This window comes from Mus pahari, chromosome 2 (genome assembly GCF_900095145.1).
Source record: "Mus pahari chromosome 2, PAHARI_EIJ_v1.1, whole genome shotgun sequence".
NCBI classification, from domain to species: Eukaryota; Metazoa; Chordata; class Mammalia; order Rodentia; family Muridae; genus Mus; species Mus pahari.
The window spans coordinates 23,906,653-23,926,142 of record NC_034591.1 but is presented as its reverse complement, the minus strand read 5'-3'; the positions used below and the strand labels follow the sequence as shown (position 1 = coordinate 23,926,142).

Here is a 19,490-nt window from a genome sequence, read left to right as displayed (position 1 = left end):
TCTCTCTCTCTCTCTCTCTCTCTCTCTCTCTCTCTCTCTCTCTCTCACACACACACACACACACACACACACACACACAGGCAATGGAGGCAGGTATTGGGGTGATATGGCCTCACATCAAAGTATATAGCAGCCACTAGAAGCTGACAAAATGCAAACTCTTCTCAGAGCCACAGAGGGATTGTGGCCCACAGACACCTAGGCCTCCAACTTCTTACCTCTGATATGTGAGAAAAGAACTTTCTTTCTTTTGAGATAACATCTTTTAGGTTAAGCTAACTTTGAACTCACAGTGTGGCTGTGGATGACCTCGAACTCCTGTTCCTCTTCACCTCCAAAGGGCTCAAGTTTATATACAGCTGGGGACCATACGTGCTAGACAAGTACTCTCTCCATCAACTAAACACGGCTGGTTTTGTGGTTGTTTGAGACAGGGTCTCTCTCTAGTCTTGGTTGTCCTGAAACTCACTCTGTAGACCAGGTGGCTCTGGACTCAGAGATCCACTTGCCTCTGCCTTCCAAGTGCTGGGATTAAAATCGGGTGCCACCACACCCTGCTCTAACCTACGCTATTTGCCCCCGTTTGTTGTTGCACCACAGTCAGCTAATAACATCAGAGTGTGAATTCTGGTGAGGCACACATTTCCCACACCTTCAAAAGTACTCCGTGTCCTGGCCCTGCTGCCTGTGGTTCCCACTCTGAGCATTACAGTATGAGATGCTCTCCAATCTCATCCTGGCCCTGCTGCCTGTGGTTCCCACTCTGAGCATTACAGTATGAGATGCTCTCTAATCTCATCCTAGCCCTGCTGCCTGTGGTTCCCACTCTGAGCATTAGAGTATGAGATGTTCTCCAATCTCAACGTGTGACCCTTTGCTACTGGGCTATCCTAATAGGATTTGGAACTTCACAAGGTAAGGTCTGTAGGAAGCAGTTTTCTGGGGGAGTATCTCCAGGGATGAACCAGGTCCCTAGCCCTTCTCCTCCATCCTTTCTGTCTGCAAGTCAGTGACAGGTGACAGCCTCTTCTGCATACTACTGCTGTCAAAATGTTCCATCCCAGGCCACAAGGACCAACAACCATGGGCTTAGCCCATTGTAACTGTGATCCACATTTTCTTCCTACCTCACTCTATCAATCAGTACTGTGTCCTCACCTGACCGAGTGCTGAATGTGGAACCTCTGGAGGGCACGGACCCCTGCAGTCTTGCTGTGCTGAGAGCCTGGAGGAACTTGCTGCTTGGCTCAAGGAGGCCACTTTAAAACAGTAGCTGTCATTCATTTTGGACGGGAGAACCTAGTGGTTTCTAGTATGTTGACCTCTGTCACCAGGTGACCACAGATACTTGCTGCACTCTTCTATGGTCTCTTTTGTGTGCCCAGCCCAGGTTTGGATCAGGAAAGTGAGGCAGGAGACTCACACTAGTATTAGACTTCAGTTTCCTGGATGGCAGACATTTGCTAATTACTGACCAGCTGAGGATGGTTAGTTTAATGGCTCCTGCCATTCATGTCATCTGGAAGTGGGCAAGTAGTGTGTGTCCAGCCCTGGGTAGTAATCTCTGAACCACAATATGCATTAATCTTTTAAGAACAAAAATAGGCAAGAATGCATAGGAGGTAAAGGCACTTCTGCCAAGCCTGACCACCTGGGTTCAAACTCTGGGACCAATATGGTAGAAGTGTTAGGTTTCAAACCTTAGACAAATAGCCGAGGTGCCTGTTTAACATATTAAAGTGGGCCTGGCCTCCAGGTTCTTCCAGCATCCCTTAGTCCCAACCTGTTACAGGGTCCACCTGGCTAACACACCCTAGGCCCTGCCCTTAAGTCTTTAGCCTAGCAGGGAGGACTGCTCTTCCCTGTATATAATCCAACCATTTTGCTTACCCCACTCTCTTTGTATCTTTGAGCCTCCTTTGAGCTGCAGCATCTGGAACCCATCCCCATGGCACAGCTCAGTCTAGTCACGTCAACTCTGGACTCTCTCAGATGTCCCTGCCTTGGGCTATGCTTTCCCATAGGTCTAGAATAAACTTTCTCCTCTACCATACCCAGGAATAGGCATGTTCCTTCTTTTTTTTTCTTTCCTTTTCTTTTCCTTTTTCTTTTTTCTTTTCTTTTCTTCCGTCCTTCCTTCCTTTCCTTTTTCTCTTTCATTCATTTGGTGGCAAAACTTGGGGCTAACTGTGGAAAGCCTTTTGGGGTACCGCTTGGCAGGAGTCTGACATTGGCCAAGGACAAAGAAATGGGATTCAGACAGGAGTCTGACCTTGGCCATGACGAGGAAGTAAGCTCAGGCAGGAATCTGACAATAGGGCATAATAAGGAAGTAAGTTTCTGCAAGAATCTAACTTCAGGCTGAAATAGAGAAGTAAGGTAAGGCAAGAATTTTAGTCTTAGGGTGGAACAGAAGAACTAGGCTTCAGGCAAGATTTTGGGCTTGGACAAGGAAGTGGGCTCAAGTATTTTGGTCATTATAACAAGTCCTTTTAAACAACTGTGTAATCACAGGACTTCCATTACTGCTTTGTTAGTTCCTTGTTGTACTGCTCGCCCAAAATACTTGCATGTAATTAAAATGGTATAAAAAGTGGATTGGAAAATAAAATTTGTCTTCAGTCTCAGAATTGACTGGGGTCATGCTACAATGTTGTCTTTTTCTTTCTTTCTTTTTCTTTTCTTTTCTTTTTTTTTTTTATTTTGGTTTTTCGAGACAGGGTTTCTCTGTATAGCTCTGGTTGTCCTGGAACTCACTCTGTAGACCAAACTGGCCTCAAACTCAGAAATCTGTCTGCCTCTGCCTCCCGAGTACTGGGATTAAAGGCGTGCGCCACCACGCCCGGCTGTCCTTTTTCTTTTTAATCCTCACTCCCGTGCTGGAGAACCTGTTGACTGACTGAGCGGGCTTGATCAGTAACCATATTCTTTCATTTATTTTTTCATCCATCTGGTGCCTGGGACCAGTCATGTTTTCCCTTTCCTTTTTCTTATTCAAAGAGACCTGATTTCTTTTCTTTTCTTTTTTTTTTTAAGATTTATTTATTTATTTATTATATGTAAGTACACTGTAGCTGTCTTCAGACACTCCAGAAGAGGACGTCAGATCTTGTTACAGATGGTTGTGAGCCACCATGTGGTTGCTGGGATTTGAACTCCGGACCTTCTGAAGAGCAGTCGGGTGCTCTTACCCACTGAGCCATCTATCTCACCAGCCCCCGAGACCTGATTTCTGCAAGTTGTCCTCGGATCTCTACACGTTATATTACATATCTCATACACATATACAGAAAATAAGCAAATGAATAATAAAAAAAAGGACAAAATACTCAGGCATGGTAAGTTATACCTGTAAACAAAACCCTTGAGATGGTGAGGGAGGAGGATTTTGAGTTTGGGGCCAGCCCGAGCTGTTTCAAACTAGAAAGGGCTGGGGGTGTAGCTAGCTCCATGGTAGGGTACTTGTCTACCATAACTAAAGTCCTGTGTTCTAGTTATAGCACTGCAAGAAAAAAAAGCCAACAAGGATGGTCAGAGGTTCAATAGGTAAGTGCTTCTCACACAGCCTAATAATATGAATTGATCCTTGGAACCCAAATAAAGGTGGAAGAATTGACTCTAAGAAGTTGTCCTGACACCCCACCCCCAATACATGCAACACATTACATATATACATTTACAAACAAATATTGGGGGCTGGATGGCTCAGTGGCTAAGAACTGTGGCTGCTCTTCCAAAGCACCTGGGTTCAGTTCCCAGCACTCACATGGTGGCTCACAGGGCTCTATATTTCAATTCCAGGTGATCCTACACCCTCATAGATATACTTTCAGACAAAACACCCACATAAAAATTAAATAAAATGAATGAATGAAAAAAGTTGTTCCCCCTCATTATTTTTATTTATTTTTTTGGTTTTTCAAGACAAGGTTTCTCTATGTAGCCCTGGCTGTCCTGGAACTCACTCTATAGAGCAGGCTGGCCTCGAACTCAGAAATCCACCTGCCTTTGCCTCCCAAGTGCTGAATTAAAAGTGTGAGCCACCACTGCCCCAGCCCCTAGTTTTTAAATGCATATTTTATGTGTATGGTGTCCTTGGAGGTCAGAAGAGGGTGTTGGATCCCCTGAAACTGAAGTTACAGACAGTTGTGAGCTATCATGTAAGTTATGGGAATCAAACCTGGGTCTTCTGCAATAGCAACAAGTACTTTTGACTACTCTCACTTCTTCAGAGACGTATATAAGTACTTTGCTTAATTAAAAAAAAAAAAAATGGCTCTGTTGGTCTTCCTATGGCCTTCCTATCTCCTCAGAGGCCACACTCCTTCCTCCTGTTGTCCCAGAAGAGTTCCCAAGTTCCGTCTGCTGTTTGGCTATAGCAGATGTGCAGCTTGGTCTTCATGTGGGTCCCCAAAGCTGTGGCCTGACTGTGGGATATGTTCTCCTTGCTGGGCTGCCTGGTCTGGCCTCAGTGGAGAGAATGGACAGTGGTGGGAGAATACTAAGGGAGCCTCACTTGCTCAGAGAGGGGAGAGGGGATGGGGGGAGGATTGTGGGAGTGGGTGACCATGATGGGGGGCATGAGCAGGATGTAAAGTGAATAAGTAAAAATTAAAAAAAATAAAGGAAAATGGCAACTAAGAAGAAAACTGGAGGGAAAAAATGTTTTGACAAGGGCTGGAGAGATGGCTAAGAGCACTGACTGCTCTCCCACAGGTCCTGAGTTTAATTCCCAGCAACCACATAGTGGCTCACAATCATCTGTAATGGGATCCAATGCCCTCTTCTGATGTGTCTGAAGACAGCAACAGCAACAGTGTACTCACATACATAAATCCTTAAAAAAATGTTTTGATGAAGGAGCAGAGGCATCCCATCCTCCAGGGCAGTGCTGTTTTGATGAAGGAGCAGAGGCACCCATCCTCCAGGGCAGTGCTGCAGTGTACTGGTATCACCTGGGGCCTTGTAACCTGCTGTCAGGCACAAGCAGAAGGGAAAGCAGTCGCTTCTGTAGTCATGGCATGCTAGGAGTGACAGGCATAGGGGCTGGAGAGATACACAGTGGTAAGGAACCCGTAATTCTCTTCCAGAGGACCAGGGCACATATCCATACAACTACAACCACCGATTTCTGACAACAGTGTCAAAAGCATAAACAATAAAAGCAAAATGATGAAAGACACACAGCGAGCGGTGATGGTGCACTTTTTTTTTTTTTTTGGTTTTTAAGACAGGGTTTCTCTGTATAGCCCTGGCTGTCCTGGAACTCACTCTGTAGACCAAGCTGGACTCGAACCAGAAATCCGCCTGCCTCTGCCTCCCAAGTGCTGGGATTAAAGGCGTGCGCCACCATGCCCGGCTATAACTTTATTCTGTAAAACTCTAATACCTCATGAAACTGTTCCTACATTAGAATACGGAATTTGAGGCAACCTGAATCTGTGTTTCTGGGCTACAGTTGCTCAAAATGGCTCCAGAATAAAGCTTCTCTTTTCCCTTTAGGTGAAGGGCTGGGTTTTTGTTTTTGTTTTGGGTTGTTTTTCTACCGACCTCATTCCTTAGGCCTTAGTTATTCCTCTGGCCAGAATGTGGCTGGTGTGATCCACACAGCTGCTAGACTTTCTCAACAGCAAGGCCTTGCTGCCTTCTCTTAACTTGCACACACCCAGCACACTTCAGTTCAAGATCTTCTCCTCTACTGTAGCTGAGGAAGCCTTGCTTTTCAGCCTGAATTTCCTTTTTTTTCTTTCTTTGAGACATGGTCTCAGTAGGCAGCCCTAGCTAGATTGATACTACATAGTTCAGACTGGCTTAGGACTTGTAGCATTTGCTCTTAAGACTCCTAAACGTGTGTCCCAGCGTCTGGCTCTCTTCATGGTTCTCCACTGAACCTCATCATTTCTAGTTTTTGCTGTTTTAAGATGCTGAGGTACAAATCCAGGCTCTCACTCCTCTGAGACTGTGCTTGTCCACTGGGGCCTTCCCCTATCTCTTGCTTGAAAGAGTCAAACGACTTTTTTTACTTTACACGCAGAGACCATTGTATCAACCAGCCTGACAACAATATTGCTGTATTTGTGGGAATGGACATTTAATGAGGGAGACATGGATACCACTTTCAGTAGTCAGAACATATTTATACATCAAGGTCACTATCCTGTCTGGGTTCAGCCTGTGGTGTCTCAAAAACAATTTCTTTCCTTTTCTTATTTTTTTCTCTTTCCTTTTTTTTTTTAAAAAGATTTATTTAATGTCTATGAGTACACTATAGCTGTCCTCAGACACACCAGAAGAGGACATCAGATCTCATTACAGATGGTTGTACACCACCATGTGGTTGCTGGGAATTGAACTCAGGACCTCTGGAAGAGAAGTTAGAGCTCTTAACTGCTGAGTCATCTCTCTAGACCCCTTATTTTTTTCTTGAGACAGGGTTTCTCTGTATAGCCCTGGCTCTCTTGAAAATTGCCTGTAGACCAGGCTGGCCTTGAACTCACAGAGATCTAGCTGCCTCTGCCTCCCAAGTGCTGGGACTAAGAGGGCTGTCACCACTGGCCTAGCCCAAAACATTTTTTATAGGACTAATAAAGAGGTCACAGGCAAGCATTACAGTGTCACAGTAGTACAGTGTTTGAGATGTGACAACTGCTAAACCTGCCAACGTTAAGAGCCTACGTTCATAGACTTAGTGCAGCCTGTAGATACTGTGGAACCTATGAAGTATACTCAGTTCAAGTGTGCCCATGCCTAGTCACCCAACCCTCATGTTTCTGGAACAGAGGCTTCCATGTGTTTGGTGAACTTCTGCACTGCACCTCTGGGCCCCCAGTCTGTTGAGGTCACTATCCATCACCAGAACTTAAGACCAGCTGGGCCAGCGCCAATGCAGTGCTGTCTAGAGAGGATGGGATCTTCTTTTGAAAGGCCTGTGGCTCTTGGAGTGGGTGGGGTCAAGCCTGCCCTAGAGGACTAAGATGACAGTTTATTTCCTGTTGTGTGTCTGGGTAGAAGTGAATGAATGAGCAGCAGGCTCTTAATTTCCATTTAACTATAAAGTTTTAAGCTTACGCTGTTTTCAGCAAACTTTTATCTTTCCCATAAGCACTACTGAGCATGAACACAAGGTGTCAGCAGCTTAGTACACTATAGCCCACACTGGGTACCTCCATACAAGGTGTGCCCACTTAGTGACAGTGTACACCTGTTGCTTATGATGTGGTTGGAGAACAGACACCAAAGCAAAATCTGTCTAAGCATGTAAGCTAAGCATGTAACAGCCCATGAGAAAGACCTGTGGTAACCACTAGCCCAGAGTCGCAAAAAAAAAAAAAAAAGGGCACCCAAAGTAAGCAAAATAGGACCAAACACAAAGGCACCGAGAAAAAGGAGGAAACAAGCATCTTCCTTTTGGAAGATTTATTTTTTTCTCAGTAATTTAACATAAGACCCATTGAGAGTTAGCACCTGAGCACCTTACTTCTGGTGGATATGCCAGGGACGATACTGATCCCAAATGGCTGAACTCAAGGAACCACAGGCTGCGTGCGTGGCTTCCCACACTGTAGATGTGTGACCTAGAAAAGTAAGTCTACTACAGCAGAACACAACTGACCAGTGATCTGGGGCAAAACTCCAACACACTCTTGGGGAAAAGATTTAATGTAAATATTCACCCATTAGGATGTACAAATAAATAAGCTCAGAAGAGCCAACAGGAAAAAAAAAAAAAAAAACAAACAACCCACAAACTGCCAATTTATCTCGTCTCAGATACTTCAATTCTAAAACACTAATACACAAATTAACTAATAAAAAGATGTAGGACATTCAATATAAACATCCCCAAACAAAAAACAAAATCAAGGATAAATGCTATTTCTTCCTATGTATCAAGACTACAAATAGCATTTAAATACTTTATTATTCAAATTAAGAAATTATACATTTTGTTGATAATTATCATTGTCTTAAAAGTGTCATTCAGTTTTCCCACATTTAAAAGTATATTGCTAATTCTGGTCACCTAACTCCAACAGCACAAAGAGCCTCCAAGCACAGATGCTGGACTTAGTCAAGAAGCAGAGTCTGGAGTCCTCACCAGCTCCGTGATGGTCCTTGTACACTAGCCTCTCAGATGCTTCCCTGCTTGGTTTGCAGAGGCTGAGGTCAACTGGCCACAAGTTTGACCCTGATAAAGTGCCTAAGTGAGAATCACCTGGCCTGATGCTCTTCCCTGACAGATGCCAGGGATGCTGTCTTCTTATCAAAACAGCGGCAGAAAGCAGAGGTGCTGAGGCCTGGGATAAGTCCCCCCAAGAGGTGCAAGATGATGGACAGTATGGCCAGGCTAGGAGGGCATGTGGATCATGGAGAGACGCAGCCGGCCACTTTGGTTCAAATGACTTTAATAAAAGCTGCAGTGCCCACATCCCCAGTTGCCAACTCACTGCAGGTGACACAGTACCTCAGGAAGTGTAAGGACCCTCCTCCTCCACCTCCTGGAAAGCTTTCCAGGCATAAAGCAGAGACAGGCAAAGAACAATGAGGGCAGCAGTCACCTCAACCCACACAGCCATGTCCAAACTTCATGAGGCAGGTCAGTAGGAGTCTGAAGACAAGCATGCGATTCCCACCTGGGGGACATGGCTTAAAAAGCACAAATAAAATAATACTAGTGTTATCCATTTTCCAAACCTAACCACTTTGGGAAAAGGCAGCAGGAAAAATGCCTTCAGTTTTTACAATTAGGCTTGTAAACAATCAACCACATGAGAAGCAGTGGCTTGGGCTCTGTGTTTCAGCCCCAGATTCTGTATGCAGATACTGGTGCCTGACCCAGGAAGGGATATAAACTGGGTCAGCAAGGCCAAAGCTTCATCTTTGGTTAATTTCACTGAGTTGCCACTATTCTAAAACCTGTGCTCTTCTTGGCAAAATTACTAAACCAGTCACATAGCACATAACAATAGCTAGGTTATGTGAAAAGCAATGTCCATCTATGTATGTGACTGTGTCACAATAAAATCATCTAAAAAAAAAAAAAAGAAATCAGAAAGGGAGGGATGCCAGATAGAAGGCCTGAGGAGAGCTGAGGGTCCTGCCTGAGTGCTCTCTTGGGTCTGGTAGGTGCCGGCTGCCTTTGGGTGAGATCAAGTTCTCTGGGCTCAATTCAGCTCAGCTCAAAGCCAGCAGCACACTCAATGGCATACAGCAGCTTGCTTCGCAGCAGGGCTTCATCATAAAACTCTGGGAGCTTCAGCAGGTTCATGCAGGTGCTGGCTGTAGGTAGCCGCTCAAGGTCAGAGCCTCCATTGTGAATGCAAAACGCAGGGTATAGCTCCTAGAAGACAGGGCACAGGATATGGTTAGAGGGCTCTAGTGCAGCCTGGAGCCTACCAGAGCTTGTTTGCCAGTTGCTCTGGAAGCTGCTTTTCTCAAAAATAATTTTTCTTATAAAAAAGTTATCTTAAATTACATATATGTACAAGTAGGTGTGACTGTGCATGTGAGGGCATCACTCAGGAGCCAGAGGTATTTGTATACCCCTTGAGCTGAGGTTACAAGTGGTTGTAAGCTCCTGAGTGATGCCCTCACATGGTAAGGTAATATAGGCCAAATCCCAGTATTCATGAGACCAAAGCAGCAGGACTAAAGAGTCTGAGGCCAGTCTTGGCTAAATAGTGAGTTCAAGGGGAAGCCTAAGCTATAGAGCAATACCATCTAAAAACAAACAAACAGAAAAACAAAACAAAAAACATGCCCATGCATGACAATACACTGGAGCCTTACCTGGAAGACAAATTCTATGGGGGGAGGGGTCATTAAGGGACAAGTGGCGTAACTTCACCAAGCCTCAGAAACTGATTAGAAACATGGCTGTCTAGCTCCACACAGCAGTATGAAACAGCTGGTCCCAAGAGCCTTCAAATATCTGTTTTTAACAAGCTTTCCAGCATTGTTGGAGCTGGAGTCCCAACAGCCAGATTCTAAACTAGTGGGTTAGACATATACACCATAGGCAAACTCTTTTATTATTGATTATTGAATTGTAGTGACTTACAATTAGTGAATTGTAGGACTATCTCTATTCTAGGATATTAAGAGTAAAATATCTAACAAGAAAAAGAAAGATATCCCTAATCTCTAAAATGATTTAGGACTTTACAGCAAACATGGCCAAGCAAGAGGTTAAAGTGGGCACAGTCTTTTCCAGTTTTGCCACAGCATATGTGTGTGGGGTGGCAGAAGACAACCTTGCATTCATGCATCTGACATTCATGTTGAAGTTTTAGGACAACTTGTGGAAGCTGGTTCTTTCCTTCCTCCATGTGGGTTCTAGAGACTAAATTCAGTATACCAAGCTTGGCAGTAACTTAACCACTGAGTAATTATGCTGGTTCCGTATGTATGTATGCATGTATGTATGTATGTATGTATGTATATGTAGTACGTATGTGTGTATGAATGATAATAGTATAAATGTTGCTTTATCCAATTTTATAATGAATATAGGAAATATCATTAAATGTTTCTCAAGCAACATTTTTGTGTGTGGAATGTTTGTGTGAGAGGGTATGCATGTGGAAGTAAAAGGTTGGGTGACTGTCTCAATTGCTTTCCACCTGATTTTTTTTTTTTTTTTTTCCGAGACAGGGTTTCTCTGTATAGTCCTGGCTGTCCTGGAACTCACTTTGTAGACCAGGCTGGCCTCGAACTCAGAAATCCGCCTGCCTCTGCCTCCCGAGTGCTGGGATTAAAGGTGTGCGCCACCACGCCCGGCTTCTTTCCACCTGGTTTAATTTTGTAATATGTGTGTGTGTGTGTGGTGTATTTGAGATTAGAGGACAACTTCATGGAGTACGTTCTCCCCTGCCACTTTCTTTCAAAGCAGAGTGTCTCATTTCTACTGCACAGAGTAACCTAGGTTAATTAACAGGGAGTGTCTAGTCTTTAATTCTCAAAGTACTGTAGGAGTGTTGACATTACAAATGCCATCGTGTCTACTGAGCCATCTTGTCTTGCCACTCATGTTTTGAAACAGGATCTTTCACTGAACTTCAAGCTTGACTGGCTGGCCAGCAGGCTCCAAGGATTTTTCTGTCTCCACTTCTCTAGTGCTGAGATTATAGGACCAGCTTTTTTTTCAACTGAGTAGTGAGTATCTGTTTATTCTGTTTTGTTTTGAAGACAGCAGGGTCTCACTATTTAGCTCTTACTGATTTTGAACTCACTATGTAGACCAAGCTAGACCCTAACCCACAGATATCAGAATCCTGGGATTAAAGGCATGCGTCACCTTGTATGGTATATAATAGGTATTGGATTTAGGTCCTCCTGCTTGCATGGTATTTACTAATTAATTGAGCCACTTCCCCAACCACCCAAATAGCTTTAGTTACTAAAAACAATAGGCTAGGTAATTACTTTTCAGAAATAATCAAACAAGGCTAGGATAATGTAAAGCATATGTTAATAACAGCCATGACCAAAATCTACTTCTGCTCATCTCAACACATACATTTTAGGTTGTATACTCTTCAATTCAGAGTGGAAAATCATGACTGACAAGGCTGATGATTATAACTTCAGGCAGCCTATCTGAACACAGGCTCTCTAGACACCACAAGCTTAAATACAATTATAACAGCACTTAGTACTTAGAATGGGACAAAAAAAGACAACCATATAGTGGCCAGACCTGTATGCTTTTAAAGAAAATGGCATAGAAGATGCATACCTTGAAACCCAGGAGAGGGGGGCGAGAGCAACTTGTTACAAACTTGAGCAACTTGCGCTTTTCTTCATCAGTGAAACCTTCTACAACTCTCCAAAAGATTTTAATGACAGGATGATCGGCAGAATAGCCCCCTATGACAAAACAAACATATGATGCATTAAAAATAAAACCAAGCCAGGCAGTGGTGGCACACACCTTTAATCCCAGAACTTGGGAAGCAGAGGCAAATGAATCCCTTGAGTTTGAGGCCAGCCTGGAGTACAAAATGAGTTATAGGACAGCAAAAGCTACAGAGAAACACTGTCCAAACAAACAAACAAAACCAAAACAAATAAATACCCCAAAATCAATGCAGAAGGAGCAGCAACAAACTTGGGAATATGACACCAATGTTTTGAGGGATCTGTGAGATAGGGGAGTAGGTTTCCTAAGCCAAACTAAAAGATACCTGCCTCTGGTCCTCTGCAGAGGGTAGGTGTGACCATGATGGAGCCAGCATGAAATGATGCCTAGCAAACACTAGAAACCAACAACAGTGGAGTAGACCTTCTTGAGTAGGAACTGACACTTGGATATATATCTAAAATACCGTAGTCACTTTGTCTTAGTCAAGGTTTCTATTCCTGCACAAACATCATGACCAAGAAGCAAATTGGGGAGGAAAGGGTTTTTTTATTCAGCTTACATTTCCACATTGCTGTTCATCACTAAAGGAAGTCAGGACTGGAACTCAAGCAGGTCAGGAAGCAGGAGCTGATGCAGAGGCCATGGAGGGATGTTACTTACTAGCTTGCCTCCCCTGGCTTGCTCAGCCTGCTCTCTTACAGAACCCAAGACTACCAGCCCAAGGATGGCACCACCTACAAGGGGCCCTTCCCACTTGATCACTAATTGAGAAAATGCCCCACAGTTGGATCTCATGGAGGCCCTTTCCCAACTGAAGCTCCTTTCTCTGTGATAATTCCAGCCTGAGTCAAGTTGATACACAAAACCAGCCAGTACACACTGATACCTTATTTCTCAGAGAGCTAGGCACTTGGCCAATATGATTTCCATGTCTATTTATTGCCACTCCTTCTGATAGATAATAAGGCTCAGACGGTGGCTGACAACCAGCCCTGCCTGTTATTAAACACAATTCTAAGATGTACTATCTGCCACGTATAGATTTTAATCTCATTAAGTGCTTCCTAAAACTAAAAAAATTGCCATATATTGTTCCCTCATTGTTAATACACTACAGAAATAACATCAATAAAATATCTTAAGTGCATTAATTGGCACCAAAATGACTATGGTAATATTTTAAATCTATTTACTGGAATAGCTGGGATCCTTAAAGGTATAAACTCTCAGTGTAGACAGGGAAGTCAAACAACTCAGGGCAATTTCTTGGCAAAGAAAGGTCAGAATGATGACATTTTCCTAAACATATGACTGGAGAGTACAGACACTATGACCTGTGACATTATTTGTTTTTATATAAAATTAGAGTTCAGGTTTAGAGCAACAGCAATTACAGAAGAAATAAAATGCACACATATCAATGCAAATTTAAGTGATTTTTAGTAAATTTAGAATCACTAGCACACCCATATTTAGAACATTTCCATTTTTCTCACAAAGCTCCTACAGACACCTCTGACCTTCTGTCTCTAACTCCACAGATGGCGCATACAAAATGCCTTTTAACTGAACACTGGAGCTCTAGCTGGGTGTTTTCTTCTCTTTTCCCTTCTCTTCCCTTTCCATCTATCTGTCTTCTGGTCTCACTTTATACAGTCCAGATTTGCCTTTAACACAGAAATCTTGCCTCAGTCTCTTGAGGACTACATCTAGCTTGGATTTCTTTTTCTTAATTTAAAAAGTACATTTGTTTATTTATTGTGTCTGTGGTTCTTTTCCTACCACATGGATTCCTGGGATCAAACTCAGGTTCTCAGGCCCAGCAGCAAGAACATTTTATACACCGAGTCATCTCTTCAGCCCCAGAATTATTTTTTTATCTTGTGGTAAAACATACAACAGTAAATTCACCATTTGGGTTGGAGAGGTGGATCAGTGGATAAGAGCACTGACTGCTCTTCTGAAGGTCCTTAGTTCAATTCCCAGCAACAACATGGTGGCTCACAACCACTGTGATGAGATCTGACACCTTCTTGTGATGCATCTGAAGAGAGCTACAGTGTACTTGCATATAATAAATAAATAAATAAATCTTTAAAAAAAAAAAAATCACCATTTAAATCNCGTTTTTTTTTTTTTGTTTTTCAAGACAGGGTTTCTCTGTGTAGCCTTGGCTGTCCTGGAACTCACTCTGTAGACCAGGTTGGCCTCGAACTCAGAAATCCGCCTGCCTCTGCCTCCCGAGTGCTGGGATTAAAGGTGTGCGCCACCACACCCGGCCTTAAATCACTTTTATGTGAGAATTCAAGAGTATTGATCACATTTACTTTTCCATGCAGCCATCAGTCTGCTGAATTCTCTCTCCAGCCCTTGCTTTTGTTTTGAGACAGCATTTCTCTTTCTCTCTGGCTGTCCTGGAACTCAAGATCTGTCTGCCTCTGCCTTCTGAGTGCTGGGACTACAGATGTGCACAACCACTGCCCAGCTTGTTATGACTTTTTGTTATGTGGTGGTGATAGGAACAGAACCATGTACACCAGGAAGTACTCTACCACTAAGCTGTACTCTTTCAGGAACCACAGAGCCATTCTTACCACAGCTGTACCATTTTAGATTGTTATGAGCGGCAGATGAAGCTTTCAATTTTTCCACATCCTGCCCAATACCTATGTTGTTTAATACTATCCCTAAGTGAGTATGAAATTAAATCTTACTTGAGATTATGTCTCACATCATCACAGTACTTAGCTGCTAAGAGTTTATCTTTTCTAGGAACTAGGTATTTATGTATAACTTGCAAATATTTTCTTCAAAGCCACATTCCTTCTTGTAGGCTATACTAAAGTTTATAGTGAGGTTGTTAATCTACTTTGTTATCTGTCTATAGTGTGAGACTTGGGGATGACTTCACCTTCTGCAGAAACCCTCCTGAGTTCTAGGATTAAAGGAATATACCTCCAAACCCATTATGTTAATTAAAGCAGGTTACTTATCAAAACAAGCTGGTGGCATACACCTTTGATCTGGGTGGCCCTTAAGCAGGTGGATTTCTGTGAGTTTGGGACTAGCCTGGTCTACAGAGTGAGTTTCAGGACAGCCAGAGTAACACAGAGAAACCCTATATCAAAACAAAAACAAAAACAAAAAAACAAAACAAAACAAAACCCAAAAAAACAAAAAACAAAACCAAAAACCAACCAACCAAACAAAAGAACAAAAAAACCGAACCAACCAACCAAACAAACAGCTCCTCTCTCCTAAATATGTACAGGAATATAAACCTGTGTGCATGTAGTATCTAGTAATAGAATGGCTAGTACAGCTTTATTTATTCGTTTAATGACTCTTGTGTTGGGGCTTGAGGCCAGAGGCTCACACATGTTAAGCACATTTAACTACAGATGGTATGTTTGCTAGCCTATCACTTTTTATTTTTGCTGCTGTTTTTGAGACAAAGTCTCTCTACATAGCCCTGGCTGTCTGGGAACTGCTAGCCTAGAATTCACAAAGATCCTCCTGTTTATGTCTTTAAAGTGCCAAGATTAAGGAAGCATACCATCGTTCCCAGCAAGACTGGGAATAACCAAATGTCTATGAGTAGAAATAAAAGATAAATTACGAAGAAGAAAATACACAATATACTGAACATTATAAAAATGAGAAGAGGCACACACTTGCACACTGAAAGTCATAAAAGTGACTGAGGACAGTAGTTCACAGTAAGGTGAACAGAAGATAGGGATATAAGAGGTTACAGTGACAACTGACCTATGAAAGGTATAGTCTAATGTGATGCTACATACCTGAATAGTTTGTAAAGGATTTTAGGTCCTCCAGACTTACAGGAACTTGTGCACCAGAAATTAATACCTGGGGAGGAGAGAGGGAGGAAAAGGTTAAATTATAAACCTGAAGGGGTATTTTCAGAAAGTGTTCTGTTTCCTGAGACAACTGTGTCTTTGAGAGTAGTAGTTATGATACCTGAATTTCCTGTTGGTCAAACATTCGGAGCCACTCTAGGCTCACAACATTGGCCAGGCCCTGGCGGAAAGCTAGGCAGTGCGGTCGGATCTGCTTGTTCAGCCGGTAGTCAGCCACCAGGTGGATATAGGCAATTCGGTTGGCCCCAGTTACCGGGATGTCTTTCCCACCAAATTTTAGTTCAACCACCTGTAACAGAAAGCACAGGGTTCTCGAGGTGTGAAAACAGGAAAACAAAAGTTTAAGAAAATAAAAATCCAATGTATACCAGTAGCATAGGGATAGCTGTAACAAGAGGCAGGAACTTTTTTCTTTCCCATCATTAAGCATCCTGTTCTATCCTAGGAATAAGAAATAATGGAACTGTGACAATTTCATGTTTAAAAAGCAGAGCCACTAAGGGCAAAGTTATGAATCAAAGGATCATTTTAGTCCCAGAGAGAACAAGGTACTCATTCTGGAGAATAAACAGTCACTACTATACTTCCTTTAATCTTTTTTGGATGTTGTCTCTATTATAGAATGCTCGATTTAAACGACAGTAATAAATGATTTTGAAGGGAAGGAGAAAGGTATATTGACATGCCCATTAATTCCACCACTTGGAAAGCTAAGGCAGGAAGATTTCTAGTCTGTCCTGAGTTATACAGTGAAAACTCTGTTAAAAACAAAATTCAAAACAAACCAAACAAAGAAAAAGACAAAACATCCTCCCCGCCCCCCCAGCTATACTGTTTCTTTTTCTTTATTTATTCTGGTTTTTCAAGACAGGGTTTGTGTGTAGCCCTGGCTGTTTTGCAACTTGCTTTGTAAAGCAGGTTGTCCTTGAACTCACAAAGATTGGCTTGGCTCTGCCTCCCCAGCTACCACCAACTCCTGGCTATACCATGTTTCTACATCTAGAATGAATCTTTTTTTTTTTTTTTTTTCCGAGACAGGGTTTCTCTGTATAGCCCTGGCTGTCCTGGAACTCACTCTGTAGACCAGGCTGGCCTCGAACTCAGAAATTCACTTGCCTCTGCCTCTCAAGTGCTGGAATTAAAGGCATGCGCCACCACGCCTGGCTTAGAACGAATCTTAAAAATAGTTCTTTAAATGTCATGGCAGGGCCAGTGTGAAAAGAGTGCAATGGAAATGCAGTTCTCGCCTTAACATGAGCCCTTACCTCAGCAGTAGGTACTGTGACTGTGTAAACTTTCACATATAGAGAAGATTACCACAGATGTAGTATTAACTACAAGAACATGCTCTGGGGGGCTGGTGAGATGGCTCAGTGGGTAAGAGCACCCGACTGCTCTTCTGAAGGTCCTGAGTTCAAATCCCAGCAACCACATGGTGGCTCATAACCATCCGTAACGAGATCTGATGCCCTCTTCTGGAGTGTCTGAAGACAGCTACAGTGTACTTACATATAATTAATAAATAAATAAATCTTTTTTTTTTTTTTTTTTTTTTTTTAAAAAAGAACATGCTCTGAAATGCCTTGCTTATAACCACATAATAGAAATGCATTTCTGGTGTTACTGGATGTTACCTATTCAGAGGATAACATATATATAATAAATAAGTGAGGGCTTCATAGTTATAATCCCAGCCCTAGAAAAGCAAAGGCAGACAGCTAATTCAAGCCCATCCTGGGCCACACACAGTAAAAACACTGGCTGGGGGTGGGATGGGGCACAAAATAAAGGAGAAAAGACATTTCTGTATTTCCACATTAACAATGGTACTACTGCTAGTGAACTAAAAGTGATGGTCTGAAATAAGGCTCTGCGCCTGGGGAGCACGATGCAAGCTTTGGCTATAGGGTGCTTATACTGTCCATCACAGAATTGCTGGCACCATTACCAGTTCTACTTTCTTTTCAAGTCTCCTTTGTATCTCTAGTCTAACAAGAACATACTATCCACCTGAGTAGTGTTTTCTATACCCCCAAGTTTTACCACTTTACATAAAGGATATTTCAATGTCAGGTGAAAAACTTTACTTAAATCAACCTGAATCTGATACTAGAGGGCATGGTAACCTGCTCATTCCCATTTTATCAAAGTTATGCAGCTTTAAACTTCAATGATAAATGTGGCTGATCTCTTCCTGCAGCATTTCACATTTTAGACATCCAATCTTTCTTACTAATTTGCTTTCTCAATTTGGGACCCATCAAATCTTACAATGAGCTTTCAAGCCATTGTCTCCAAGCTGAGTGAGGACTGTTCATTACGTTAATTCCTCTGCTTATATTCAGCTGACAGTTCATCTGTTAACCAGGCCTTCTGAGGCAGGCTATTATATTTCCATATATAAAAACACAGCTTCCTTTAAATGGATTAAGGTAGGTAATAGATGAGGATGTGATTAGAGGATGTAAAGACAAACAATCAAGTTTTCAGTTAAAAGGACTTCTAAGATCACCAATCACCTAATAGTGGAATTTCTAGTAACTAACAAAATACTGATACTAACTTAAATTTAAAATCCTCTCTCAGGCTAAATCTAAGTATCTATGTTTAATCTATGTTCATTCAAAAGTCACCCAAATATGCTACAATTCTAGGTTTGCTGGGTACATTTAGACAACCTTTGAGGACTGAACAGGAAGGTCATGGGCATAGCTTAATGGGAAAAGAAATGACCAGCATTGTGAGATCCTGGGTTCCACTACAGCAGTGCAATGAAAAAAACAAAACAGAAGAAAAGAAGAGAAGAGAAGAGAAGAGAAGAGAAGAGAAGAGAAGAGAAGAGAAGAGAAGAGAAGAGAAGAGAAGAGAAGAGAAAAGAAGGAAAGGGGAGGGGAGGGGAAGGGCAGGGCAGGGCAGGGCAGGGCAGGGCCTCCAGCACAACTATTCCTTGCGACTTATGGTCTGGTTACACCCTTGGCTTTTTCCTCCTGTAAACAGGCATAATGCTCACACTAAAGGAAAAACCCTGGAAACAGAACTGCTTCTTTACAGAGAAGAATAGTGGGACACAGCAGAGAGTTGCCTGCTTCTATCTACTTCTGCAGAAGTCCCTCTACCACTCTACCACTGTGCTTCCTTATTCTTCTAATCAGATCTTTGGTATGGCTATTCCTACATTACCATCTATCACTTCTTCTTCTTCTTTTTTTTTTTTTTTTTTTTTTTTTTTTTTTTTTTTTTTTTTTTTTTTTTGCTTTTTCAAGACAGGGTTTTTCTGTGTAGCCCTGGCTGTCCTGGAACTCACTTTGTAGACCAGGCCGGCCTCGAACTCAGAAATTCGCCTGCCTCTGCCTCCCGAGTGCTGGGATTAAAGGTGTGTGCCACTATGCCCGGCTACCATCTATCACCTCTTTTTTTTTTTTTTTTTGGTTTGGTTTTTGGAGACAGGGTTTCTCTGTATAGCCCTGGCTGTCCTGGAACTCACTCTGTAGACCAGGCATCTATCACTTCTTAATGCAAAGAAAAATTCTATACTACCAGCCGCTGCCTCAGGTAGCAGCACCTTATGGTACTAATCATGCATGCGGACTAGTTTTTTGTATCAACTTGATAGAGGATAGAGTCATCTGGGAAGAGGGAACCTCAATTGAGAAAATGTCCCCATCAGACTGAGCTGTAGAGAATTTTCTAGATTGATTATTGATGTGGGAAAGTACAGCTCACTCTGGGTGGTGCCATCCCTAGGC

General features: G+C 42.6%; 1 protein-coding gene across 2 annotated transcripts in view; it reads right to left on the bottom strand.

Moving 5' to 3' along the window:
• Positions 1–7,641: 7,641 nt before the first annotated feature.
• Ube3c (ubiquitin protein ligase E3C) overlaps positions 7,642–19,490 on the bottom strand; it is a 101,272-nt gene continuing 89,423 nt past the window's right edge. For both annotated transcript variants that reach the window (XM_021190082.2, XM_029534706.1), the window contains exons 20-23: positions 15,845–16,033; positions 15,667–15,733; positions 11,738–11,868; positions 7,642–9,340 (exon numbers count right to left, since the gene is read on the bottom strand). In XM_021190082.2, the coding sequence (XP_021045741.1) occupies positions 9,170–9,340; positions 11,738–11,868; positions 15,667–15,733; positions 15,845–16,033 (558 nt within the window). In that variant the 3' untranslated portion in view covers positions 7,642–9,169. The remainder of the gene's footprint in view (positions 9,341–11,737; positions 11,869–15,666; positions 15,734–15,844; positions 16,034–19,490) is intronic.